At 36.0% G+C, this 27130-nt stretch overlaps 5 protein-coding genes and 1 non-coding gene across 10 annotated transcripts; 5 read left to right on the forward strand and 1 right to left on the reverse strand.

The window, feature by feature from the left end:
- Nucleotides 1–918: 918 nt before the first annotated feature.
- Nucleotides 919–4700, forward strand: LOC121250848 (mitochondrial import receptor subunit TOM20-like). The gene is made up of 6 exons (XM_041150077.1): nt 919–1234; nt 1390–1468; nt 1869–2038; nt 2146–2193; nt 3985–4074; nt 4353–4700. Exons 1-6 carry the CDS (start codon nt 1142–1144, stop codon nt 4479–4481), a joined length of 609 nt encoding a protein of 202 aa, XP_041006011.1. The 5' UTR covers nt 919–1141; the 3' UTR covers nt 4482–4700.
- A 2421-nt stretch (nt 4701–7121) lies between these two features.
- On the forward strand, nt 7122–11074 carry LOC121250387 (uncharacterized protein YciO). Of its 2 annotated transcripts, XM_041149516.1 has the most exons (9): nt 7125–7425; nt 7872–7987; nt 8417–8470; nt 8572–8596; nt 8851–8973; nt 9363–9529; nt 9742–9811; nt 10271–10369; nt 10870–11074. In XM_041149516.1, the coding sequence occupies exons 1-9, from the start codon at nt 7219–7221 to the stop codon at nt 10957–10959; spliced, it is 951 nt and encodes a 316-aa protein (XP_041005450.1). In that variant the 5' UTR covers nt 7125–7218; the 3' UTR covers nt 10960–11074. The 2 variants fall into 2 exon arrangements, with proteins under 2 accessions (XP_041005451.1, XP_041005450.1); XM_041149517.1 differs by lacking the exon at nt 10870–11074 and having other exon boundaries at nt 7122–7425; nt 9671–9811; nt 10271–10371.
- A 633-nt stretch (nt 11075–11707) lies between these two features.
- LOC121250386 lies at nt 11708–17400 on the reverse strand. 4 transcript variants are annotated; one of them, XM_041149512.1, is made up of 13 exons: nt 16939–17400; nt 16303–16444; nt 16081–16217; nt 15754–15955; nt 15423–15649; nt 15195–15306; nt 14959–15103; nt 14676–14821; nt 14301–14473; nt 13824–14222; nt 13693–13748; nt 13302–13504; nt 11708–13218 (listed from the first exon to the last, which is right to left on the reverse strand). In XM_041149512.1, exons 1-13 carry the CDS (start codon nt 17149–17151, stop codon nt 11951–11953), a joined length of 3423 nt encoding a protein of 1140 aa, XP_041005446.1. In that variant the 5' UTR covers nt 17152–17400; the 3' UTR covers nt 11708–11950. The 4 variants fall into 4 exon arrangements, with proteins under 4 accessions (XP_041005446.1, XP_041005445.1, XP_041005449.1 ...); XM_041149511.1 differs by having other exon boundaries at nt 15423–15661; nt 16939–17398; XM_041149515.1 differs by having other exon boundaries at nt 15423–15661; nt 17027–17397.
- Nucleotides 17401–20466: 3066 nt separating this feature from the next.
- On the forward strand, nt 20467–21782 carry LOC121249057 (ribonucleoside-diphosphate reductase small chain). The gene has a single exon (XM_041147711.1). The coding sequence runs from the start codon at nt 20644–20646 to the stop codon at nt 21634–21636; it is 993 nt and encodes a 330-aa protein (XP_041003645.1). The 5' UTR covers nt 20467–20643; the 3' UTR covers nt 21637–21782.
- Nucleotides 21529–25174, forward strand: LOC121249060. Its single transcript, XM_041147713.1, has 7 exons — nt 21529–22176; nt 22281–22321; nt 23055–23112; nt 23871–23964; nt 24335–24419; nt 24503–24568; nt 24988–25174. Exons 1-7 carry the CDS (start codon nt 22068–22070, stop codon nt 25099–25101), a joined length of 567 nt encoding a protein of 188 aa, XP_041003647.1. The 5' UTR covers nt 21529–22067; the 3' UTR covers nt 25102–25174.
- A 1008-nt stretch (nt 25175–26182) lies between these two features.
- On the forward strand, nt 26183–26263 carry TRNAL-AAG. Its single transcript has one exon. It is a non-coding gene; the product is annotated as a tRNA-Leu (tRNA).
- Nucleotides 26264–27130: the final 867 nt, after the last annotated feature.

Here is a 27130-nt window from a genome sequence, read left to right on the forward strand (position 1 = left end):
TTCTATCATATATTTACAAACACGTCGTAAAACTTAGCAAATATATAAATATATATATATATATATATATATATATATCGTTGGATAGACAGTGGCTTTTAATCACAAATAATTATAAAAAAAAATTATTATTTTTTGGCAGAATTTATTATGTATTCTTTTAATTGATATCATATCAAGAGCATTCATAATGGTTTTGTTATCTTATTCTTTAAAATACATCATCAAATTTTATTTTTTCTATTTTACATACGAACTTTTACAATATATCATATCTATTTTTTATTCATATCATTTAAATAATATTTTTGTTATTCTTTTTAAACATTTACTTTCTACCAATAAATTTGTAACACCCATATGTATTTTTTATATTTGCAATATATTATCATATACAATGTAATATAATTTAGTCCTATACACCCAAAATAAAAATATATAAGCCAAATAAAAATTAAAAATAAAATCAAAATATGAGAAAATTGGATAAATAATATTTCCAATATATTTTTTAAAAAAAATAAAATAGAGGTGTTTTAAATGATGGACAATAAATGAATTTGTATTGAAATGTAAAATTAAAAGGAAATGAGAGAGTAAATGAAGTATAAATAATAAATTAAATATAATGGTAAAGAGTAAAATCATATATTTTTAAGTAATATGCAGAATGTTAGGTTTCTATGTAACACAATTCTAAATAATAATAAAATTATTTGAAGAATGAATAATACCAGCTACATGTAATGAGTTACTGTAATAATTTATATTTTATATGTTCTTTTACTGAATCGGATGGAACTCATTTTATGAACCATTTTTTAAATAATTTATATTTTTTATATTATACATAAGCGAATGCTCCAATAAGGGGAGGGAGAATATATACTGCGTTGGGGAGTTCCTAATCCGAAGTTCCTAATGCTTCTTCCGTGGCTATAGACCGTTCTACGTTTATGCTATTTTACGAGGCAGAGTTAAAAAGTAGGACACCGCCTTAGGCAGACCGGCCCGTTTACTCGCAACCAGTTCGGGTTATTCAAAGAGCCGCCCGACTTGTTACGAAACTCTTCTCAATTTCCCAGAGCCACATTGTTCGTCCGAATTCCCAGAAACCCCAAAAGAAACATACCTGCACGCCATGGAGCAGGGAGAGTTCGATCGGATCCTCTTCTTCGAACAGGCCCGCAAGGCCGCCGAGGCTACCTACGCTAAGAACCCTCTCGATGCTGATGTTCGTAAATCACCATTTTTGAAAAATAATTTTATATTTTACTGACTGGTCTCTGAGAAACTGATGGGAAATTCGATGTATTTCTACCTAATTGTTGCGTGGGATTGATGTTTTTGTTATTATTATTGTTTATGGTTATTTGTTTATTTATCCAGAACTTGGCGAGGTGGGGAGGAGTACTGTTAGAGTTGTCTCAATTTCAGAGCGTTCCCGATTCGAAAAAGATGATTCAAGGTGCTTAGTTTCGTGAAGATACTGCATTACCGAACCGTAGCTTCCTATAAGCTTGAGTATTTTAAGAACCAATAGTTTTGATGGTTGGTTTATGGTATTGAAATTATTGGGCTTGTCTACAAGTTCAATATATTACAAATTCATCCCCAAATAAAAAAATCTTGAACAAAATCATTCTTTTTCTGATTTACCAGAGCTTATGGTAGTGTTTGTTGCAAATGATATTGGAATGACAATGTATATTACGCTTTTAACATGCTTGACTGCTTCAATAGCATGTTTCTACTCTTGGTTTTTAAATTATATTGATCAATTTTTGTGATAAATATCAAGTCCAAAATCATTTTGCATCTGGGCAAGAATTTGTAACCAGGGGCTTGTATGTGTTTTTTATTCACAGATGCAATTTCAAAGCTGGAGGAAGCATTGCTGGTTAATCCCATGAAGCATGATGCTCTTTGGTGCCTAGGAAATGCTCACACATCTTATGCATTTTTGACACCGGACCAGGATGAGGCAAAGGTTTATTTCGACAAGGCAGCCTTCAACTATCAGCAAGCGGTCGATGAGGTATTCCTTTTGAAAATCTCACGGGAAAGCATATGGTCCTGTGTTGTGTTTGCAAATGCCACAACTTTGTAGATTTATAATTATAGAGTTGCTACACCATTTTGTAGGATCCAGGGAATGATCTTTATCGCAAGTCCTTGGAAGTTGCTGCCAAGGTAATTTTCTGTTTTATTTTTTTTTAATATTTAGCCAACAAAGTGCTGAGTCCAAAACCATTGTTCAATTTGTTTTACACTTGACCTATTCAATTTGGTCTGTTACCGTGACTGGGTGGGGAAGGAGATGCCATTGTTGCATTAATAGAGAACTCTTTTGTGTGATTTTTAATTTTTTTTGCACTTTAAAAAAAAAAAGGGGGTACTATTAGTATTAACGGTAGGGAATGGAGTATGAGGAGGTATTCCTTATGCGGCATTACTACCTTCCTTGTATGGCATTGCGCTGGGATACTAGTGGATGATTTGGTGACATTAAGTGGCAACTAGATTTACTGTCTTGCTAAATTTAACATTATTGTAAAGTAAATGTTTACAAAGGTGAGATAACTACTTGGCTGTGTTCATGACTTTAACCTTGGTTTTTTTTTAAACAAAATTATTTTACAACCACAAGAGATTACGACATTGGAGATGAAACACATGAAGAATGAACACACGTTATTATTGCTCGATGAAATGTTGAAAGCAAATTACTTGAGCTTGTTATTTAGCTAGACATTTTGGAGTATAACTATATGTGGTTGTGGGGACCTATTTCCCCTTGAAAACCTGATATTTATTTTTTAAATTGCTATTATTATTGTCAGTGTGGGTCAAGAAATTGAAGTAAACCTCAACCGTGATTATTGGTTTAAAAGAAAGACGAAATAAATTACTACTCTTCCTAATGTAATTATTTGAGCTGTAGGCTGTTTCATGAAGCAAGTTAAAAGAGTTGTCTGAAATGTAGAAAGCTAGACATTTATGGATGAGATGCTGGGTCTATTTCTACCCTTTGAACTAGGGGAAGATCATATTGGGATCTAGACATTGGGAATCTTCCTTTTCCTTTTCCTGTTGATTTTCTGTTCTATTCTCTGTCTCCAATAAGGTGTACTTTTTTTTTTTTTTTAAAGTAAGAAGGGTGTATATGTATATTTATTTATATATAACGACTATGATACAATGATACAGTCCTCTGTTTGTGTCATTTGAGCAGAGAATAGGAGTCTGCCTAGTCTTTTAGTCTATAAATACTATGGCTTTTAGGCTTGCCGCTGCCACGTGTCAAACATTTATTTGTACCGACATGGTGTTTCTGACAACTTAGCAACTAGATGATGACAAAAAGACTGCTTTTTCGCACAAGTTCAGGGAATAAGAACTTCGATTTTAGAGTTCTTAGAATGATCCATTATGCGATTGCTTTGATGTTCGATTTTTAGAGTTTTTTTTTTTTTTTTAAGTAAGAAGGTGTATATATATATATATATTTAGAAAAAATCTACACAACCTCCTACTATTCACACAACCTCCAAACACCACATTTTTTTTTAATTTTTATTATTTAAAAAGAATAAACTCAAAAAAAATTTAAGAATTTTAAAAAATGTGGTGTGTGGAGGTTAGGGAGGTTGTGTAGCATTGCTCATATATTTATTTATATATAACAACTATGATACAATGATACAGTTTTGTGTCATTTGAGCAGAGAATAGGAATCTGCCTAGTCTTTTAGTCTATAAATACTATGGCTTTTAGGCTTGCCGCTGCCACGTGTCAAACATTTATTTGTACCGACGTGGTGTTTCTGACAATTTAGCAACTAGAGGATGACAAAAAGACTGATTTTCGCGCAAGTTCAGGGAATAAGAAGTTCGATTTTAGAGTTCTTAGAATGATCCATTATGTGCTTGCTTTGATGTTAGATATCAACACATCTTTGAAACTTTGTATCACTCTCTTTAGGCCCCTGAATTGCACATGGAAATTCATAAGCGCGGTTTTGCTCAACAAACAATGGGGACAGCAGGACCTTCTACTTCATCAGGTTCAAAGGTGAGATCCTGAGCGTTCTGCTTCTCTTATTTTTCTCTGTTCTCTTGGTTGTGGTATCAATTTATATACACGATTTGTGGGTTTTGTCTTCATTAGGTAGTACCTCACCTATCCATTTGGTATTTAAGTATGCTCCTTGAATGCCTGTTTTATGTGTTTGTCAGAGAGGAGCACGGTGTGTTTTGCTTGGACCACCTTTTTCTCAGTGTATCATGCTTAGTTTTCTCGATCAGTTGACACATCTGTAATTGAGGTTTACTTTTTCCCCCCTGTTGCAGACTTCTTCGAAGAAAAAGAAGAGTAGTGATCTCAAATATGACATATTTGGATGGATAATTCTTGCTGTTGGAATTGTTGCATGGGTGGGTTTTGCAAAATCACAGGTTCCTCCACCTCCTCCACGATAAGTGAGGCATTCGCATGCCGCCGACGGGGATTTGCACATTTTGAGAGTTTCTGACCTGATTTATGCAGAAAGTTGAGGATCAAATCTAATCCATCATCCATTAGTTTTTTTTTTTTTTTTCCCTTTTCTGTTACCCCTAGTAACGTATTCCATGTACAACTGATAACTGATAAGTTAAAAGTGTCTTCAATCTTCTATGTGAAATGTTGATTTTTCTCCCCGGATTAGTGGTTGAGCCGCAATGGATGTTTTCATTGGGATACAGCTTTAGTATTTCCTTTTTGTCTTTTTTTGTTTCAGCATAAAATCGTTATGGAAAATGTTTCTGTAAATAGAAAAATTTTCCGCTGGGTTGTGTCGGAAAAAAGGGAAGGAAACTAGGTCCGTTTAGGTCAAGAAGCAGCTTATTGGTGTTTAATTAACGCCGTGGCGCCGATACCTTTGTAATTTGTAAGTGCTCGACTTTTCGTCCTTTTTGTGGTTTGGAGAAGGCAGCACTCCGCATCAACTTCCTTTCAACCATTTTCGCCTCATGACCTCTTAAGAGCAATCTCGTTGCCTTGACTAAATGAGGAGGTTGGTTAAAATTAAGATAATTTATACCCAAAAGATTCTACATTAGATTGACTATCTCTAAAATAATTTAGATTTCTACTACAGTGATTGGTCAAATATAGACAATCATAATTGATTCATCAAATATTAAAATACTAATTTCTCACTCCAACTACACATGCGGGAATGGCAACAAAACGTCGGAATGTTTCTCACCTGTAACTCTTTCTCCACTTTGGTTAGTGAATAAAAAATTTAGATAGAAATTTAGATAAGCTTAATCTCAATTTTTTGTTATTAGCATTAAATGACATTTGAAAATATGATTTTTTTTTTAATATTAATTTAATTAGAATATAATTATTATTAATATTAAATTGGTAGAATTATAAAATGTGATATAAATAAATTAAATAAAAAAATTATTAATTTAATAATATTTTATTATTATATAGAGAGTGAATGGCTAATTTAATGTGGAGATTGAATTTAAATAGAATAGATAAATGTAAAAAAGTATGATATTAGTTAAATTTTAAAGATAAATTTGATTAATCCAATGAAGATGCCTAATAATGGATTCCGATTACAGACATAGCATGACACTTCTTCGTTTGCTCCCAAAGCTACTTAGCAAATTATTGTCTGCCATTCGTTGAAAAATAATATTAAAGAGCAACCCTATTCAGCCTCACATTCTTTTCCTAACATGGCTTCTTTTTTAAAAAAAAAAGTAAAAAACGTCTTCTATTCGAATCTCCCCCAAGTAAATCTATACAGGCTCCCAATTTTTTGCTAGAGTGGTGACATGACATTTTCTCTTTTAAAAAAGAAAAACTCTTGGCATCAGTCCACTTTGCGGCATCAACCAAAAACACATTTTATGTGTCACCGAAATTTTTTTTCCCTCCTCCCTATGGCTCATTCCTTTCTCTCTTGTTTGAGGTTTTATTTGAGACCCCTCATCCTCTCCCCCACCCCCCTCTGTTCCCGACCCCCTCAATGCAAAACATAGTTCGTCTTCAACCTCAAGCCCGATGGAAGATGAAGTTCCCAAGCAGCGAAGCTTCCAGTCCTGTGACGGTGGCGCCTTCTTTGTTTTCATTAATTTCTCTGTGATTTCCCACTCCCTTCATCCTCTTAACTGGCGAGCACTTCAGTCCCCCCCCATTTGCCCGATGCGACTTCTCACATTCTAATCCCGTGAGCCTTTGTTAGAGTTGCTCACGGACTAGAATTAAATTATTGTCACGTTCTAGCCTTGACTAAATCTATACAGCTTCCCATTTTTTTGCTAGAGTGGTGATATGACTTTTTCTTTTTTTAAAAAAAAAAAGAGTAAAAATATATTTTTTTCCCCATTCTCCTGTACCCTTTCTTGCATTCTTCCTCCACCATTTTAACTTTCGAGTTTTGCAATTCATCATCAAAATACACTATACTTTTTTTAAAAAAAATTAATTGAGTTATTTTATTCATCATCTATACATCACTTATTTAATAAGAAACAAAATAATAATAAAAAAAAATTATGTAAGATATGATACGAAGATAATGAATAAAATTTTTCATAAATATATAATCTAAAAATATTGGTCAATGGTCCTATCCCTTAAAGCCATTGTAAAGAGTAAAACCTTCTCCCATAATGGTATAGGAAAACTCTTCTTTCATGCGTTTTTGCACACCGAAGCTCGCATGGAAGGTGATTTGATGAAAATATTGTATATGTCTCACCTTAGGAGCATTTACAATGGCTTATATAAAATACATTTTTTTGTAAAATATAAAAAAAGTTAATCAAAAGACCCTTTCAATAGATTTTGTATTTTAATCTTTATTTTATATTTTGCTACAGTAATCCTTAGATGTAGAGAATATTGTTCACAATTTTAAAATATTTTTAATTATTCTCTCTCTCTTTTGTAAATTCCTTGGGAAGAAATATTTAAAATGAGTAAAAAGTATTAAAAAAATATTTAAATAATATAAAAAAAATAGATAAGCTGAGAATACTTGTGAAAGAGTTTGTGCGCGGCCTAAAAACTCTTGGCAACGCTGTCGTTTTGTATCAGAATCATAGTTACTCTTCGGACAGATGATGACCTGTGACCTCCATGTCTTTTTCTCTGATCTCTGTCCAAATTAGCTGAAGTGCAGCCAAAGTGTACAGGCTCCAGAGAATGATTACACATTCGGAACTGTACGGTCACGACGCAGCGCTATCGCTCTGGTTCCGGCGGTCTTTCTTGAGTCCACGTGTCTCCCCGTTTCCAAGCCGCGGTGTCTCTTTCGTCCTCCCGAAACCCCAGCGGCTCCACCGTGTCTTGGCCATGGCCGTTAAGCGCAGCCCTAAGCGTCTCAAATACTCTGCTCCTCGCTTCACCAAGGTCCCATTCTCGCCCCACTGTCATCTCTTCCCTCACGTAGCCCGCACATGCTTGATTTGATTTCCGGTAGTTAGTGTTTCCGTACAAAGGACTTGATTGGTTGCTGAGAAAATGGCGTTAGAGAGGATAATATTTTTATTTGCGATAGCTGTAGTTTTGATAAAAACGATAAGTAGGAGGCCAGGCTTGATGAAATTTGGAAAGAAAAAAGAGGTTATTTATACGTTTTGACATTTTCTTCATTCAGCAATAAACGCAACCGGCTCATAATAAGTCTAAGAAAATAAATCACTGTGATGATCACTTGTTCTCAGTTATATTCCCGAAAGGAATTTTTTTCCAAAAAAAAAAGAAATTGGTCGGTTGATTGACAAGCATATTGAACAAAGCTCTCATGGCGGGAGGGACCAGATTTGATTTTACCTTAATTGGCATGAAAACATCAGGATGATGGCTTGCTTTATGTTGAAGCTGATTCATCAGGAGCAGACAGCTGGAAATTGGAGCCAGTTGTCAATCTTTTGAAACAGGGAGCGGTTGGGGTCATTCCTACAGACACTTTGTATGTTGCTCTTCTTCTTCGGTTGCCTGAGTTGTTTGAGGCAATATTTGACATGGTAACCTCAGCGGTTGTGCTCTTCTGGGCCCTATGTAATATGTTTCTTGCTGTAATATTAGTCATAGTTGTATGGTCAAGTTAATTTTGAAGGGCATTTGTTTCATTAAATATTCATTTTGAATTTTTCTTAAGTGTCATTTATTAATTATTAATTTATTAAAGCTAATTTAGATTCTACTTTCATTTCTATTATTTTCTGGCTCTCTCTGCAAGAAAGTTTTCACATTCCTATCCTTGATTTTCTCAACTTTGTTGTTGTGATCTGGTCATGTATTGCCCCCCTTGTTTTCCTTTCTTTTTTATTTTGGTACCTCGTAATTTTATTGTTCCCCTTTCTCTGTTGATTATTGTAACAGGTTTCTTTGTTCATAGGTATGCAATCGTTTGTGATTTGAAAAGCAATTCAGCGATTGAACGTCTTCGCAGGTAGCCTTTGTTGTAATTCTATGAAACTTAAAAGAAGTTTATCCTCAGTACTTATTATTTTGCATTATGGTGACAAGAGTGTTATCATACTTCCATTGCAGGATAAAAAATATAGATGCTTTAAAGGCAAGTTATGGCTTCTCTCAAGCTACAGCTTCTGACACTTTAGCAAGTATAAAATGAAACTCTTTCCACTGAAAGATATATGCCTAGATACTCGATTATGTAGTCTGCTTGGGTAGTGCATGGTTACAGCATAGGGAAAAGCCATTGATTATAATATCCATGTTGTTGTGGTTTGACAACTTTTTTATGCCAGGTGATATCTTCCTGCACATGCATGTTCTACAAATAACATCTTCATATTTTTTTTAATGCAGCCTCTTAGCATCTTATGCCACTCTTTCCGGGACATTGATACGTATACAACAGGGTTCCCTCGTGGTGATAGCCAAGGTCATGCTAGTATATTCCGAGCTGTGAAGCATTGCTTACCTGGGCCTGTAAGTATTTTTCTGGATCCTGTGGTTGTTTCTGGAGGAAATTGTAGGTTTGTATCAGTGCCATCCAGGAGCCATTACAATAACTACAGAGTTACCTTTTGCATAAACAGAGCTCAATGGTACCCAACATCCAGGGGCACACCTGGCAGACCATTTCCTAAACTAAAGATCTGATAGATTTTAGTTTTTGCATCCTTCTTATGTCACTCTCTCCCTCTTCTGTGATGGTTAGAGTCTTAAAGACATAATGACGAATTCTGAAGAAAAGTCTTCAAATTAATGAAGTTATATATGTGTGTATAATTTTGTGGATTCATTTTGAGTTCAGTAGGTTCCTCGAACTGTTCAAGTGAAGAATTTTCATCTCTAACAGACCTTTTATGCAACAGTATACTTTCATCCTGACTGCAAGTAAAGAGTTACCTAAACAGTGTATAAGGTATGGGACTACAGCTGCCAAATTTGCATCGAGGAAAAATGTGGGTGTTCGTATGCCTGATGACGCCATATGTCGGGCAATACTCGAGAGGACGGATGCCCCTTTAATTTCCACAAGGTTAGTTACATTTGTCCACTTAATTATTTTAATTGAAGTGGTGATTTGGTTGGAAACTAAATGTATCTTTAACTTTATCTTCATTATTGATGCCAATAAATGTAATCATTTTTCTTTAATCAATTATTGATGTTTAAGCAGGCAAAGATATCATACCTGCTGTTTGTACTTCTCATACCTTAATGGTATTAAATGCATGTATCTTGTGTCAGTGTCAAGTGCCCAAAGGAGAATGAGTGGCTGATAGATCCGGTTGTAATAGCTGATATATATGGACAAGAGGTATGGATCAACTGAGGGTTCTTTAGCTATATTCTAAGTTAGATTGTCCTTGTAGTTTATAACGTGAATGCCCTGTGGAAGGATGGCAATACATTGCAATTTTTTTGTAATTATGACAATACATTGGAGGATGAATATTAAAATGCAATAGATTGCTCTTTAATATCAGGCCTTCCTTTTATTCAGAACATTTTTTTATAGGATTTGAGAAAGTGACACCAACGAAAAAATGAATGTAGGAATTCATGACAGCTGAGACTCTATCTCCCTATGATCTTCCTGTTTTGTGATGCCCCAAGTTTAGCATCAATGGAAATTAGATTATGACAATTTTACCTCCAACTCCCCCTGCCCAAAAAATAAAATAGATTTCCTCTCTTTAATCATTCTTAAGAAAAGTGATTACATAATCTGTACTGTAAATTGTTACAAATATCTTGACTTGACTTTCAATTTTAGGGTCTGGACTTTGTTGTTGATGGAGGGGTAAGAGTGGCAGATCCATCCACTGTTGTTGACATGATGGTGATTCCTCCCAAGATCGTAAGGCAGGGAAAGGTAATGAAGTCTATGCTATTGATGAACCATGTTCTCTACATGATGAGTTGCTTCATTTACGATCTAGCATTTATTCCATTAAGCGTCCTATTGTGGCTAAAACTATTTTCTTGCCTTCAGAGAAAGTCCGGTATGTGAAGAAACAAATGTTCTTTTTTATCAAAAAAATAAAACAAATGTTCTTTTTAAATGACACGTCCCATGTTAATTTTTTAACGCAGTATATTCTTTTACCTTTTATAACCACTATTTCGATTTCATGTTGATGCTGAACTTGCAATATTTTGGGCCACTGACAGCCTTGGGCCTTGGCGCCACATCTACTTCAGCTGTATCACTGAAATTTCCTAGTTTCTAGGAGTATTTTAATGCTAACCTAGGAGACTATATGGTATTTTTTTTTGTGTAAAAACTACTCATCATCGAATTGTTGTGTTCTGCATCTCTGGCACAATGTTCTCTTACTTGATCTTTTTTGTTGTTCTTGATATTTGATTCAGGGGCCTAAGTTACACTGGATGGGTGCTGAAGATGATGATGGATCTGCTGCTATGCCTGAAGCAAAGCTCATCATTCCTTATGCTACTTGAGGCTAATACATGCGTCCTTGAAACACTGTAGCGAAACATGATTTGTATACCTTCAAGGTTGTACAGGGGTTTAGATGTTTACTACCAAAAATAAGGTTTTAAGGCGGTTTTGAACATGTGGTTTCTATTGGATATTGGATGGTGGTCAAGGGCATACAGGATACAAGGGAAATTGCACTCTGAACGTTAGGTCAAGAAATGGTATGGTGGAAAAGGTTATAGGGTAGATCCCATAGGAATCATAGGATGAGCAAATGGTGCACACAAAATTTCTGCACCATGCCCTTCCTTTTAGGTCCTGTTTGAAACTTCTATCAACTCAATTCAGTCTAATTTTAAACTGAGTCAACATCCAAGCATATAACTTTCGAATCACTCAATCCAACTCCTCTTTACACGTAGATCTCATAACTTTTTTTAACTCAACACCTCTTTATACGTGGGTTCTATAACTTTTTTTAACCTTTTATAAATACATCTTAACATCCAAACATATCTAAATCATCTTAAATAGGCTTTACAAAATTTACTATACTATCTTAATTCACTAATATTCATAAATAATTCAACTCAACATTAAGAATCTAGACTCATTTTTGAGGTTTTGGTTATTTGTTTTGCAATTTAATTGCGTTATAGGCTGACCCAGCCATTGAAGACATTCTGCCTTGTATTTATGCCACAAATTCAGCTTCATCACAGCCTGAAATGGTCTGTAATGCGATGCCATTTGGGTGGAAAGTGTAAATTTTTGCTATAAATCTAGATTGCAATCAAGAATTACATAAGTGACGCAATTTGAAGTAAATCATCTATCCCAAATTCCTATGATAATGATTGACATAAAGAAAGAATACTCAAATGGAGTATCGACACAACACTCAAAACCCAAATTCCTACGACAGAATAATGATGTACAGGGTTTTGGAAAATGAGCAGTTAAGATAGAAATTTGAATGGCTAAATTCTGGCTAGTCGGACCTGAATGCTCTTAACTTCCTGAGGTATCAGCGGAGGAGTGCGGCCGAAAAGCATAGCTGGTACTAGCTTCCTCGCGCATTGAATCCCCTGAGAAACTAGCCCTTGCCAACTCCCTTAACTTCTTCATCTCGCTTTTGGGCTCAAATTTAATGCCCTTTAGTCGTTTTCCATCCCCTGATCTCATCCCACTGAGGATAGCATCTGAGTTCGTGGGAAATGTCGTTTGCATGACATTGGGGCCTGGTGAGCCAGGACTGAGCACAGGGACTACCGTTGCAGTCATGGAGCTAATTGGATTAATCGACTGTACTCTTGTATTTCTTCTTTCCAGCTCTGCTTCTGGACTTAAGGGAAGGACTGGAGCTAGCCCAGTTTTTGGTTGGGAGGTTGCGGGTATGACTCTCGACCAATACTGCCTTGGAAGGAAAGGCAGGACAAGTCCTTTAGCAGCAAACTTCAATCCAAGCTTGAAAGAATTCTCATGAGACTGTGACAGTCTTAATATTGATTTGATCAGAGCATACCACTCATTTACAATTTGGACAATAAAGGTAAAGAAAAGGAGAGCCAGCATTAGAAATCCTAACTTTCTTGCTTCAACCAGATTAGAGCTACTGATACCGAGCGATAGACCAAAGATGCCTGCCTCACACAAGAGAGAGACACTTTCCACCACATTGACTCCCCTTCTGATGTGTGGTTTGAGAGAAAACAGATACATGAATTGTAACAGTGTGATTGTCAATGCGAGAAGGCTTTGGCTTGATTTCGGCAATGAGTATGCTCCAGATATGAAACCCAAACTGATCCTTCTTAAAAGATCAAGAATGATATAGGAGGATCTAGTACAACCCAAGAGCCTTTTAGATCTGGGTATTCTGGTTTCTTCATTGCTGTCATCTGAGCTGACTGCTCGCATTCTACCAATCCCACTTTTGCCACTTTCAGTCCACTTTGGTATGCTGTTTTTGTTAATCTGATCAACAAAGATAAACGAAGGAGGACCCTTCCAACTTTCAAAGAGAATTCCAAAGCGTGGGAGGAAAGATGAAGACAGCCCTTCCCCATAAAACCACTTTCCAGTTGTAGGCCTGCCAGTGAAGAAGAACCATAGCTTTGTCCACCATGGTTCTTCTATGGTTGCATACTTCACTTCTTTGTACTGTGAAAAACTGCCAGTGAAGATTCCTATTATGAGAAAGAGGCACACTGATAAAACAAATGCTGCAGGGATGGCTAACAACAAGGCCCCGATGATGATGCCCACCGGTGTGCCGCCTGCAAAATAATAGTACTCTTCAGTTGATGACATGCCTAACAGAATGAATTGAACAAAGAAGAATAGACTTCAATTTCATTACCTCTTATGACAAAAGCTGAAGACTGAGAGATACAAGGTAGCATCAGAATCAGAAGAAAAAGCTCAAACCTGGGTACTGAAAGTATCCCATGTGCTGGTGTTCCTGTTCTCCATCTTAGGAAAATTATTAATAGAAAATGAAGTATTAGTAAACTACCACCTCCCACAGCAAGCCAGAATAAGTTCATTTCCATATCTCGCCACCTGTCAGGAAAGAACCACAGCATTATTCTTATAACCACACCAACAGAAGCAAGTTAAGCTTGCACAAAGACAGCTCCTTTCTTTTTTCTTTTACAAATTTTGCAGCCTTTGCAGGCCTAGAGTCTAGTGCAGGTGGCAGTATTCTAAGACCAGTATTATAATAGATGTAAAGGAAATTGTTGGGCTACCCTTTGTAATTCTCCAGCGTCTTGACAGCATCGCTCGCAGACATTGGCTCTCCTCTCTACAAGACAAATTACTCCAATTTAGAAGTGTTCTCATTAATCATACAACATACAAGTAGAAAATGGATACATACCAAGAAATGGATGAAGTATTCATTGGAGTCGAGAGGTAGCCCAAAAGCAGTACTTTTAAAGCTAATGTCGTGCTTTCCATGGAGCCAAGCCGACATAGGGTCAATCCCGATTGGGAATGGTCGTTCAGGTTGTGTATAAGATGAGTTGGTCATATTTGAGCCAATTGGCTGGTGAGGCATTTCATGAGAAGACCTTCCAAAGCCACTCAATTTTCCTGCAAGGTTCTCTTCAGCTAAATAAATATAGTTGGGCCATGTAGAAGCGCAACCCCTATTCCATGGAAGCTTTTGGCGAGCTATGATCCACGTAAGACCTTTTGTTGTCTCAGAATATTCGATTGGATGGTTTGCTGAGAACCAGTCGGAAAGGACAAACACTTGCAGATGTCCAACCATTCCCTGCAATAAAATTTTGTTAAATATGCAAACACATGTAGGTGTCCAGCAATTCTCTCTAATAAAAACTCTGATATTTACCTGTAAATTCAGTGATGGGTCCAAAGCAATAGCATGGTTACTCCCAGAAGCAACAGCGCTGATTGCTCCGAGATTTGCAGATGAGATTGAAAGAATGGCAGCTGCCAGTGCTGTTGAAACTGTTCCCGCCGTCACAAATGTGTGTAGTGCGATGGATATTGCAGGGGTTGAATCTGTGGAAACTCAAGAATCGTTAGAGAAGAAGCCATACAAACAGGTATCTGCTCAATCACTTAAAAATAATGCTTAATTTGCCATAAATTGTCATTCTTAACTTATTAATGCTGAATGCCTAGAATAATAAAATGTAAACAATGAAGAACTGCTAAGGACTGGAAATAAAAAGACAGACGTAAGAGACATGAATTGTCATACAATGTTTCACTTCAAGTTGGTTGGATCCCAGATTAAGATTTCCTGAAATATCTTTTACTTTCCCTTCAGGAATGGTAACTGATAACAAATTCTGAGCTTCTGCCAGGACTGTCAACGAGTAGAGAGCTCTTGAATGTTCCTTAAACCTATAGTAAAGAAAGTAGACAATTAAAGTATCACTTAACCCTTCAATTAACATTATGGTGTTGTGGGCTAATGCAGCATGACTGTTATAGATAATATAATTATATCAGTACTTCTGAGAGACACCATATGCACCTGCCTTATCAGTGACCCCCCAACCACTTTTACCATGGAGGCCTTAAAGCCAAAAACTGGCTTTGTAAACTCGACTATGACATTGATGTTAGACTCCTTTGTAATGCTTGGTGAGCTTGTACTCAACGATACATAGGGGCTTGTGGAATCTAGAGAAAAATATAGCAATTAGCTTAATACCGGTGCCACTGAAAAGTAGTCCAGAACTAAATTGGAGACAAATCCTGTATAATAACGTACCAAATAGGAATGTAATTGAGGCAACAGGTGAGACTGGAGTGCCTGTCCGACCAATTATTGAACCAGCCTGTAGTTCAACTGTGATGATTTCTGTACTTGATATGTTCTTGATCTACAAAATGAAAAGTAAGCAGCATATCGCCACAATTCATTTGATCGCATTAATCAGATGTAATCGATAGTCTGTAAGAGGCCATTACTTTGAAAAAGTTGAAATGCAATACTTACTTCGAAAACAAATCGGCGGTTCCCTCGAACTTTATCATGAACAGGAATTAAGGTACCCGAGTTTGCATGTAATGCCCTTAGGATCTGTTCTGTTGAATTTATAATGGGAATGCTGAAATCAAGGAAGATTTTAATGTCCTCCATTTTGTTTGTGGCAAGCACAGTTCTTGGAACCCCATTAATTACCAACTCATAGGATGAAACAGACGTCCATAAATCCACCAGCACTGGCCTCCTATCTAAGACAGCCATTAGATTTAAGTAGTGAAAGTGTCAAAGTGGGACTAGACATAGAAACATTGTTGAAGGAAAAGAGGGACTGATATCTCACCAAAGTGAATGATTACAGTGGAGCCATTTGTTCTTATGAAATGGTTTCCTGCCTTATCTGTACAAAAATCATCTGCCATTGTGATCACCACACGTCCATACATGCTTCTCGAGGAGAGAAGTACATCGAGGCCGTATTTGATTCCAGGTTCCATAATCCTTAGTGAAGATGCTCGTACCTGGGCAGGACCATTTAGCATGACCTACAAAGACGTCTGAATATTAAAGCATGAACTGTACAAATTAATACCGCACGTAGCAACCATATGGTCTATTTACTTATCTGCATTAATACAACATCAAGTTTCTGAGCAAGAAACTAACTTACATTGCAGTTGGATGAGTTTACACACTTGAAACCACCCTGTCCAGTGCAAGGTTCACTGAATGTAACATCAATGGCTAATGTTTCCGCATTGGTATAAGTCTGTTCGCTGTGAATTGTTGCAGTTGGCGGTATTGTATCTGACAAACAATGATGCAACAAAGGAATAAGTTTCCTTTCGACAGTATTTTCCCAACTTCTGCAACATTAAGCAGAAGTGCTTACCAATGAACCACGAATAAGCTGACGAGTTTGTCTCTCCATCCCAGGTGGTGACATTGAGAACAAATTTATGCTCGCGGTTTACAGTCAAGTTTTTCATTAATATTCTATCAGCCGGACAAAGTCTCAGAGCTTGCCCATCTAGCTGTCCAAACACAAATTTTCCCCAACAGCAAACCGATTAATTAAGTTCATGGAGGAGACCTTTATGACCTAAGCAGAAGATAGCTGATAATCAAATAAATTAATCCATTACACCATTCCTTTTAAGGGCATTTATTTAGTACTGAAAACCTGTTAGATAGCATCAAATGATGTGGAGGAGAAAAACTGGATAAATTAATGTCCAAGCACGTTAAAAGGAAACTGGTGAAAATGCCTTTAAACTTTCCACCAGCTATGCTTTAAAAAAGCCAAGTACAGAGCAAGAGGCCTTGTTTGAACTTTTTTACTGGTTTCATCCAATGCTTAAGATGTTTTATATTCCCCCACACCACCCCCCCCCCCCCCCCCCCCCCCCCCCCCCCCCCCCCCCCCGGGACATGGGACGACCAAATTAGAAGGGATACAAGATTCAAACATGCACATCAACGCAGTGCAGACCTCTCAAATCGAGCATAAACAAAAAGCGAATGGTACCTCGCAGGAAATGGAACAACCATTGTTTTTACATGCGTTGGAACCATTCAGTCTTTGAACAGAGTATCTAAAAATGGCAGTAGAGAACCTTGACTGAGGCGCAGGTACACGAGTAAAACGAAGAAGAACAGTGGGTTCAGCTGAGTTTATTAATACTCCCACCGCCATTACAGCTAGGAAAATACACCATTGAATAAACTTCTGCAAACCCATTCCAGAAAGTGCCAAGTACTTCACATTTAAGCCAAAAGGCTAGCCCTTTTGGAGGAGAAAGAAGATGAACAACTTGGGGTAGCTGCTAGGAACGATAAGGCACAAAAGTTGAAGAGCTACGTAAAGGCCCGGAGCAACTACCACAACCATAGTGGTCAGTCTCATAACTGCTTCTTTAAATATATTCACAGTGCCCCCATTAACTACCATCCGCCAGCTCAAAGGCCGAACCCAGAAAAGACACATCCCCGAGAAGCTTTATTCATTTATTTATTAATTCTTGAATGTCCCAGGAATGCTTCACGGTTTCTATTTTAACGTTGCCCTTGAGAAAGCTAGGATGAACAGAAAACTAGCTGCGACCCTCGATAATTTTAGAGTGTGTTTGAATGTTAAATTGAGTTGAGTTGAGTTGAATTGAGATGATAAAATATTATTAGAATATTATTTATTATTATTATTATTATTTTAAGATTTAAAAAAATTGAATTATTTATTATATTTTATATTAAAATTTAAAAAAATTATAATAATAAATTAAAACGAATTAAAATAAATTTATTTTCCAAACGAAGCCGTAGACAGAAAGCTTTGAGATTTATTAGATTGGTTGACTATAAATTGACATGAAAGACTATATATTGTTCCCGTGATAATCTTTATGGACTTCAACGGCATTTTATAGATAGAAATTATGAATAGCGTGGTATGAAAAACAATATATATTATTAATAATTGTGTGTGTCTGCGTGCGGATATACGCGTGTGAGAGAAACAAAAAGATGACAAAGCTTGTGGGTTTCATGAATAAATAAATAAATGATTTGGTGTACACCTGCACTCAGGTACCTTTAGGCTTAATACTCGAGTACATTATTTGCATGCCAAGGCATTCATTTTTTTTAGGTTATTAGGTACAAATGGTTTGATATATCAATACTTCAATAAATTTTTTTTATTGAAAAAAAAAAATTTTAAAAGAAGAAGAAAGTTTTTTATCTCATAAAAACTATTTTAATATTCAATTCATATTGTTTTATTAAACAGATGCTTTATATTTAGGCTGCGTTTGAATGTTGAGCTGAATTTTTTATAAATAGTAACTAGTTGAGTAGTAGAGAGAATTATGTGGGACTTATCTAAATTGAATTTAAATTATATTTAAATATTAAGATGAGTTTAGTATTGTTCAAAGAAAATTGAAAAAGGTTGTGGGTACCACGTATAAAAATATTTTAAGTTGAAAAAAAATTATAGGTCCCACGTATAAGAAGATTTTGAGTTGAGATAAATTTAATAATTTGAGAGGTAAGTATTTAGATGTTATATTTAAGTTAAAATTAAACTGAACTTATAGTTGAACTCAGCTGAATTTGAGAACTAAACGCAACTTTAAAACATCAAGTTGCCGTAGATGATCAGACCAAAGAGTGCAATTGCATCACCAATGAAGAAAACATCAGGAGGCTTCATTAACCACGAATCATCATAGCTTGCATCAATGGGAGGTGATAATATTTGGGGATTGGTGGGGGGGACCAATCTGATTAATAAGGACCTAACATTTTAGGTCGAGAAGTCCACACGTCATTTAAGGAGCCAGGTGAAAGACCGTAAAATGTGTACCTTTTTTATAATCTAGTAATGGTGTCGGAACTTTCAAAACCAGCGCGCTAAAACATAATCCCGCCACCATACAAATTTGATAATTGTCCACCATAACCCCCCAAAACAAAACAAATCAAATCAAATTAAAGCCAGAGCTTCCCTCTCAAGCTTTCCCTGCCAAAACAATTTAAGAAGTTGTTTCCATTCCTCTGCCCAATTAAAGTGCTTAACATCCAACCAAAATCATTGTATAAATCCGGTCCTGTAAGCATCTTCAATAGATTAGTTAAAAATTAAATCCATCACAGATTTAATTATTATAACTCAAAATATTATCATAATGGATTAACTAAAATCTAAATATTTAGACTTTAACTATAGTGAATACCAAAATCATTTTTAAATTTACTAGTTACTATGAATACGCTAAATGTATATTTTATCATTTATTTATTTTTGCTTTCATGTCTACTTTCAAATTGAATGAAAGTAATATTACCAGTTGATATTTGGAGGGCACGACTTCAAGTAAATTAACTTTTAGGGTGCGTTTGGTTACCAAACTCATATCAACTCATCATTACAACTTTTTCAAATCCCAATACAAAATATAAAAACAATTCAACTTTTTCAAATTTCAAAATAATAATAATATTAAAAAATAATATTCTAACAATATTTTATCATCACAACTCAACTCAACTCAACTCACTTCAACATCCACACACACCCTTAAGATGTCTATATGCTTAGGTTTTGTTTGGAAACACAACTCATCTCAATTCATTTCAACTCATCATTACAATTTTTTCAAATTTCAACACAAAATATAATAAACAATTCAACTTTTTCAAATCTCAAAATAATAATAATAATAATAAATAATATTCTAATAATATTTTATCAATTCAACTCAACTCACTTCAACATCCAAACGTATTCTTAGAATATTATTACTAATTAACATAATTTAATTAGAATATGATTACTAATTAATATATAATAGGTATAATGGTAAAATATAATAAAATAATTTAATAATTTAAAAAATTAATTTTTTTTTGTAATTATTAATTATTCATTACTATATAATAAATAAATAGATAATCTAATGTGGAGATTTGATATGAATAGATAAAGTTAAATTCATTTTATATTATTTTATTGTTATATAAAAAAAATAACTATTCCAATGTAAAAATTTATATGAATGAAATAGCCAAAAGTCAAATTCATTTCACATTCATCAAAAGTGTCATTTAACTTTGACTAATATATCATGAATGCTCTGAAAGTAATTCCAACCACATCCTAGGATACATTCCTCCTACTTGACAAAAATTAGATTAGGTTTGGATAATGAGAATATCTCATATATTCTGTAAATAATAATAAAAAATAATAAATATTAGTTAATAATGATAAAAAATAATAATAAATAGTAGTAATTCCATTGTCCAAACTAACCCGTCCTATACACCCTCCATTTAAATCATTAAGAATGTGTTTAGATGTTGAAGTGAGTTGAGTTGTGATGATAAAATATTGTTAGAATATTATTTTTTAATATTATTATTATTTTGAAATTTGAAAAAATTTAATTATTTATTATATTTTGTGTTGGAATTTAAAAAAATTGTAATGATGAGTTGAGATGAGTTGAGGTGAGTTTGGTAACTAAACGCACCCTAAAATATCCTTCAAACCGGGTTCATTCTCCCGCATGCTTCTCTTTCGCACAAAAAATTTCAAATTCCCCGCTCTATCTCAAATTCAAAGTCATCTCGTCTATAAATCCACCCAATTCTCGTAGATCCTCTGCAACCAACCCAAAATTCAAAACCCTAATTTTAATTCCATATTTCGATCACGGTTATTAAGAAGATGCCTGCCATTCCAGAAGAGCCGCTTCTCGCTCCGAATCCGGACCGTTTCTGCATGTTTCCGATCCAGTACCCCGAAATATGGGAGATGTACAAGAAAGCTGAGGCCTCTTTCTGGACTGCCGAGGAGGTTGACCTCTCTCAGGACCTCCGCCAATGGGAAGCCCTCACCCCCGACGAGAAACACTTTATTTCCCACGTCCTAGCTTTCTTTGCAGCTTCAGATGGCATCGTTTTGGAGAACCTCGCTGGAAGGTTCATGAAGGAGGTCCAGGTTGCCGAGGCCCGCGCCTTCTACGGCTTCCAGATTGCCATCGAAAATATCCACTCCGAGATGTATAGTCTGTTGCTGGAGACCTACATCAAGGATTCAGATGAGAAGCACCGCCTCTTCCATGCCATCGAGACCGTCCCCTGTGTGGCTAAGAAGGCCCAGTGGGCCCTGCGCTGGATCGACGGCTCGGAGTCCTTTGCGGAGCGTCTCATCGCCTTCGCGTGCGTCGAAGGGATCTTCTTCTCCGGAAGTTTCTGCGCCATATTCTGGTTGAAAAAGCGCGGGTTGATGCCTGGTCTCACCTTCTCCAACGAGCTGATCTCCCGTGACGAGGGGCTGCATTGCGACTTCGCGTGCCTGCTATACGCCATCTTAAGGAAGAAGCTGAGTGAGCAGCGCGTCAAGGGGATCGTCCGCGACGCGGTAGAGATCGAGAGGGAGTTCGTGTGCGACGCGCTACCATGCGCGTTGGTGGGGATGAACGGAGAGCTGATGAGCCAGTACATCGAGTTCGTGGCCGATAGGCTATTGGGCGCGTTGGGATGCGGAAAGATCTACAATGTTCAGAACCCGTTTGATTGGATGGAGCTGATCTCGTTGCAAGGGAAGACCAATTTCTTCGAAAAGAGGGTCGGAGAGTACCAGAAGGCCTCCGTCATGTCCAGCCTCAACGGTAACGGCGGTGGGACCCATGTTTTCAAGTTGGACGAGGATTTCTGAATTTGTAACATTTGTGTGGTTCTTTTATTTGTTCTAAAATTGTGCATTTTTCTGTCCCGTATATTAGTAATGATAAGAAAAAATACGGATAAATTTTCGTAAAATGCTGTTCTCTCATGTCTATATATCTAACTTTCGTTTCAATATTCTGTTTCTTGTCAATTTTTCTGGAACAAATTCTCCTCTGTACTTTAGAAACTACTGTTAATTTCCCGTTGTCCACTTTACCCTTTTCCCTACGTTCCATTAAATTCCATATCGAGGAATAAACTACCTTTTGCCCTTTTTTTACAATTCGTCACTGGGTTTGGGGAAAAGGACAACGTTCTGGCAGAAACTGAAGTGAAGAATATCGATAACGGGAATTTTATCTAATCGTGTGCACGTCAAAGACGACCATTCGAGCAGGGAAAAGCTTCTGGGGTCCAAAAATGGCCGTCTCAACTACGACTACTCCGCAGCTGCAGAGCCCCGGATTCCTCTCTAGAGAACAGTTGCTCCATCTCTTCAACCGCTTCTCTTTCCTCACTTCCCTGCCTGGTGCCCTTTCCAGATTTTTATGGCTCCGCTCTTCTATGTTTTTCCTTTTGGGTCATAAATTTACCTGCTTTTGAATTAATAAGATTTCTGAAAATAACTTGCAGATGTGAAGAAAAGGATTGCAGACGCTGTTGAGGATAAGCACGTGAGTTACCCTCGTATCATTGCTTTCCTTGTTGGTTGATTTGTATATTATTGTCATTTTTTACTATTCATATGATTATAAATTTGGGTTTCAATTGGACCTAGTATCTTATAGTCTGCATTCGATTATTGGAAAGGGGAAAACGGGTTTACAGAATTTGTTTCAGTCATTGGTTTAGTAATTTTATGCCCCTCTCTCACCAACTTGGTTAGTACAGTATAGTATTCATTTGAATCCTGCCTACCACAAGTATTTGGGTTACTTGTTGTCTCGAGCCTTTTGAGTTATTTTGAGATGGGAATTTAGCGATGCGACTAGTTGCTTAGGCCTCTTTTTTAATAATATGAGGAGCATATGGGAAATGCATCTCATTTAATTACTCTAGAGGTAGGCGCGTTGAAGTTGTGAGTTTTCATTTCTGCTATATACCTTCTCTATCAGAACGGCTTGAAAGGCAAGTGTGACATCAATCGTTTCATGGGACTAGTATAACGGTACATGGAAAGCAATTTTCAACTTTTTTATGGGCTTATAGGGGATGACTGACTGTAAACGATATTGCATAAGAACTGATCTCTTCAAAATAAAGTTTATAATTCGGGAGTATGTTACCTCCTGTGTGGCACAGGCTACCACTGTGTCAAAATACAGTTTCCCCGCTTGGATGTTTCAAGTGGCAAGTATCCCGTCAATTAGTTGCTCTTAGTTATATTATTATTATCACATTGTACAGGAAGCTGTAGCTGTAACCACTGCAATCCAAGAGGAGATATTTCTGGAGATGGGTGTTGGTAAGTCTCGCCTATAATGCTCACTAGTGCACTAAAGTTTTTGAAGTTTTCATTTCTTTTGGTGTGATTGTCTTGCTCAAATAGAAAACTTGTCTTTCCCTCCATTCAGCAGGCATGTGCTGCCAAACCAAAGATATATTTACCAAGAGAGTCAGCTTAGTTTATACTGCATGAAACTTAAATTTGTTCAAATGTGATGCTTGCTTGTCTGTAGTTACATGGTACCTGTGGTTTACTTCACTCTGCATTAATGAGAAGTTGCTGAACCCATTTTAAATTTGTGACTAGTTGAGTCTAAATATCTATACGATGGGATATTACCCCTTTGTGATCGACATGGGTCTCCGTGAAGAAATCAAATAGTGTAACATTACACACTTGAGTGAAGTAAGATATACTGAATGCATAAAGTTTTATTGGTGGATTTCATGATACCACTTGGTTTTGCATTTGGTAGTTTCAAGAGGAAAAGGGAAATTACGTAGCCTCTATCAATCTGATTGTTTATTTGTAAAGGCTCAATATATGACATTAATCTTACCATGTGCATCTTAAGTTGTAGATGTTGATGCAATTGTCAGTTTTTAATCCATGACAGTTGTGATTAGAAGCTATATATACAGACAATAAATTAGGCAATAATTGGTCACATCATTTGCAATGTTATCCCCCTGGAAGTTCCCATACATAAGTTACAGCATAATAGGATTCCAAACTTCTGTACTGTCTTTAAAAGTATATCTTCTTTTCTACTACAGATCCAGCGTTTGGTTTATCATGCCTGGGGAAAGTGAATGTGGTTTTTGAGAATGATCAGGATTTGATGATTCGCTTTTATAGATTTCTTGCAAAGTAAGTTCACTATACCCTCTGTGCATGTGTGTATGTGAAGTGTAGAATGATGATGATTAGTCATCTTGTTCGTTACTTCTTGTGTGTGAGACATCCTGACCTTCCTTTCATGCCCAAGTGGATTCCTCCTTTCTTGCCTTCTTTCACACCCAACTCGTAAAATTTCTACCACTTTTTACATATTGGCCTTTTGTGCTTGGCAAAGTACTGTACTTTGAAAAGAGCCCATTTCCCTCACCACTCCTCTTTTATATGTGAATGATAAGTTTTTCAGGTAGAGCTTCCTCTATTGATACACGAGTAGTTGTTTCTTTTTTTATTATTAATCTTTGTTCTGCTAGTAGTACTCATAGCATGGAATGAATGACAGGGAAGAGATGGCCTGTGATGAAGCTGAGCTTGGACCAGAGGAATTTGCAGAAAGAATTCTTAGTCAACAGAAACTGCAGGAACAGGTATTTCTTATACTTCTGGTGAATAATATTGGTTGAAAATAGATGTTGCTGAAGTAGAGATGGTTGATTTTATTTTTTTTTAGCAACTGGAGATGCTAAAGCACATGCGCAAATTTCACTTGGATGACCAATCTGCAATTCTTGAGAAGGTACATGCCTTTTCAGCTCACATTGGCAGAAATTGGTTCTCAAGGCACTTGGAGATTGGTTTTTTCATTGAACCAAATGCAAGACACATCATGTGTCAGCTATTTTCGTATATAAACCAACTCATTACTTCATATTAATTATGTAGATGGCTGTTTTTGGACTTTGTAGCTAGAACTGGCTTATACGGAATGCTGACAATCGGTCTTAAATTATTTGTACAAGAACTATACTCTTGCTATTTTCTAGTTTCAAGGCTGCTGCTTCCATGCTAAAGAACCCAACTAAAATTTACTTAGCAGCAGTATGAATATGTTAAAACACATTGGTGTGATTTATTCATTAATAACATGTTTAGTGGATCCTTGGGAAGAAACTCTCTCTCCCTCTTCCCCCCTTAACTGAGATTGTGTTTTTGCAGTTGCATCAGCAGATGGAAAATGACAATTATGAAGGGGGCTCATCGGTTTTGTCATCTGAACAGATTCAGGAGATTGTTCAAAGAAGGGTGTCACCTTTGTTTAGGCCAAGGTAGTTCGGGATTAAAATATCACTCGTGGTGGTTGTAGTTATCACTCGTGATATGCATAATGGAATGTTAAGACTTTTGAGCTCGACTGTTTTCTTTTTTCATTTTTTTTTTTTTTGGTTTTTGTGCTTTGATTTTCTTTTTTGAATCGGGAGTCTGTGGAGCAATGAATTGGGTTCGAGTGTGAATGAATCAGTGATTTGATAAGCTTTTACTAAAGTCCCGAGTGGATACGACATGGACAAGGAGATGACATAATTGGATAATGCCCCCAGTGAAATGTGTCGTACACGAATGGAGTTGGAAAGTGCAAACCACTTGAAAATAGCTTAATTGGTATGTTGTGCGAGGTTTTGGGAGTAGGCATTTCTCCAGTTTATTTCGTGATTGGGGGGGGGGGGGGGGGGGGGGGGGGGGCACCAGAATTTGCATAGGCTCTTATCTCCACGTCGGCAATGAGATTTTATTAATTAAGATTTATCAATAAAATTAGAGTGTCATTTTTTAAATATATATTTTTATATATATAATCTCTCAAAAAACGATGTTACTTTGTCGTTTATATCTTTTTACTATAAGTTACTGTTAGGTCAAAATCAGTTATTTATTTATTTTTTAATTTAGATTTTTTTATTATTTTAAAATATTTTTAGAAAATATAAAAAATATATTAGTACATTAATAATTATTTTTTTAACTATTAAATAAAAAAAATAAATTAAAATATATAAAATGTCAAAGTAGCATTATTCACTGAAAAAAAGTATGGAGTGTTTGTACGAGGAGGGCCATCTCTTTCATTTCAACCATCTGAGATAGGAATCAATTGAAATGCTACATAATTATGATGTGACTGTCTGAACACTTTAATTAGTACTTGAAAACAAAGCCAAATTTTAGGGTTTTGAGGGCTTCTACTATTGTATAGAACACGCATGCAGAGCGTGGGGGTGGAGTTGAATGCATTGGTCATGCGACAGTTTGGAGCAAATCATTGTTTGGTATTGCTTTTAAATTTATACACAGCATGTGGAAGATGGATCCTGGAATTGGACTTGGTTTCATGTATATACTTTTAAGAGCAATTGTGGAGATGGCCGAGTTGGTCTAAGGCGCCAGATTAAGGTTCTGGTCCGAAAGGGCGTGGGTTCAAATCCCACTCTCCACACTCTGCACACTTTATTTGATCTTTCTTTTGGGCTCATGTTTTGCTTTAGGCCCCCCCAGCTAATGCCAGACCCATATAAATTATAATCATATCTCGGATCTTAGCCCGAACAGACTAACTTTGTCAAAGTCAGTGAAAAATGGTGTGATTTATTTATTATAAAATGAAAATAAAAATAAAAATGGTGAGTGGTTTAATTAAACTAAAGAAAATGGACAATGATCTTAGCTTGCAACTCTATGGCGAAGTGCTACCAAAGGTAGTGGCGAGTGGGTCCCACTCTCATGTCCTCCAGTCATTGAGTTTCACTGTCCTTTTCTTACTATCCCTGTTAACCAAATATTGCTTCAGGTTTGAGCAAAGCTTAACGGTGGGATTTTACTGTTAAGGTGGCCAATTCCGTTACTTCATGCTCCCATGCGCACACCTTGGTTGGAAAAAGATACCTCACTAATGATGATAGTAATGGTCGGCAAAATGGCCGTACTTTGTATAAACTATCCGTTTACTGCGCTGTCATATTCTTATTTTATTAACAAAAATTCTATTCATCATTCACTATTAACATTTTATATTTTATAAAAAATATTTTTATATTTTATAAAAAAATTATAAATATAAAATGTAAAAATAAATAGTAAGTGATGTATAACATTTATCTTTTATTAATATTATTATAAGTATAAGAAAAGAAAATAAATAGTAGATGATACATAACATTCATCTTTTATTAATATTAACACAAAGACAAGTATTAATTAAAATACATCTCTAGTCAACGGATTGGAATATGAAAATTTGATCTTTAATTATTTTTCTTAATTATACGATACTCATAAATATATGTCAATAAGCTGTAAGGTCACG

The sequence above is a fragment of the Juglans microcarpa x Juglans regia genome, chromosome 2D, assembly GCF_004785595.1.
Source record: "Juglans microcarpa x Juglans regia isolate MS1-56 chromosome 2D, Jm3101_v1.0, whole genome shotgun sequence".
NCBI lineage: Eukaryota > Viridiplantae > Streptophyta > Magnoliopsida > Fagales > Juglandaceae > Juglans > Juglans microcarpa x Juglans regia.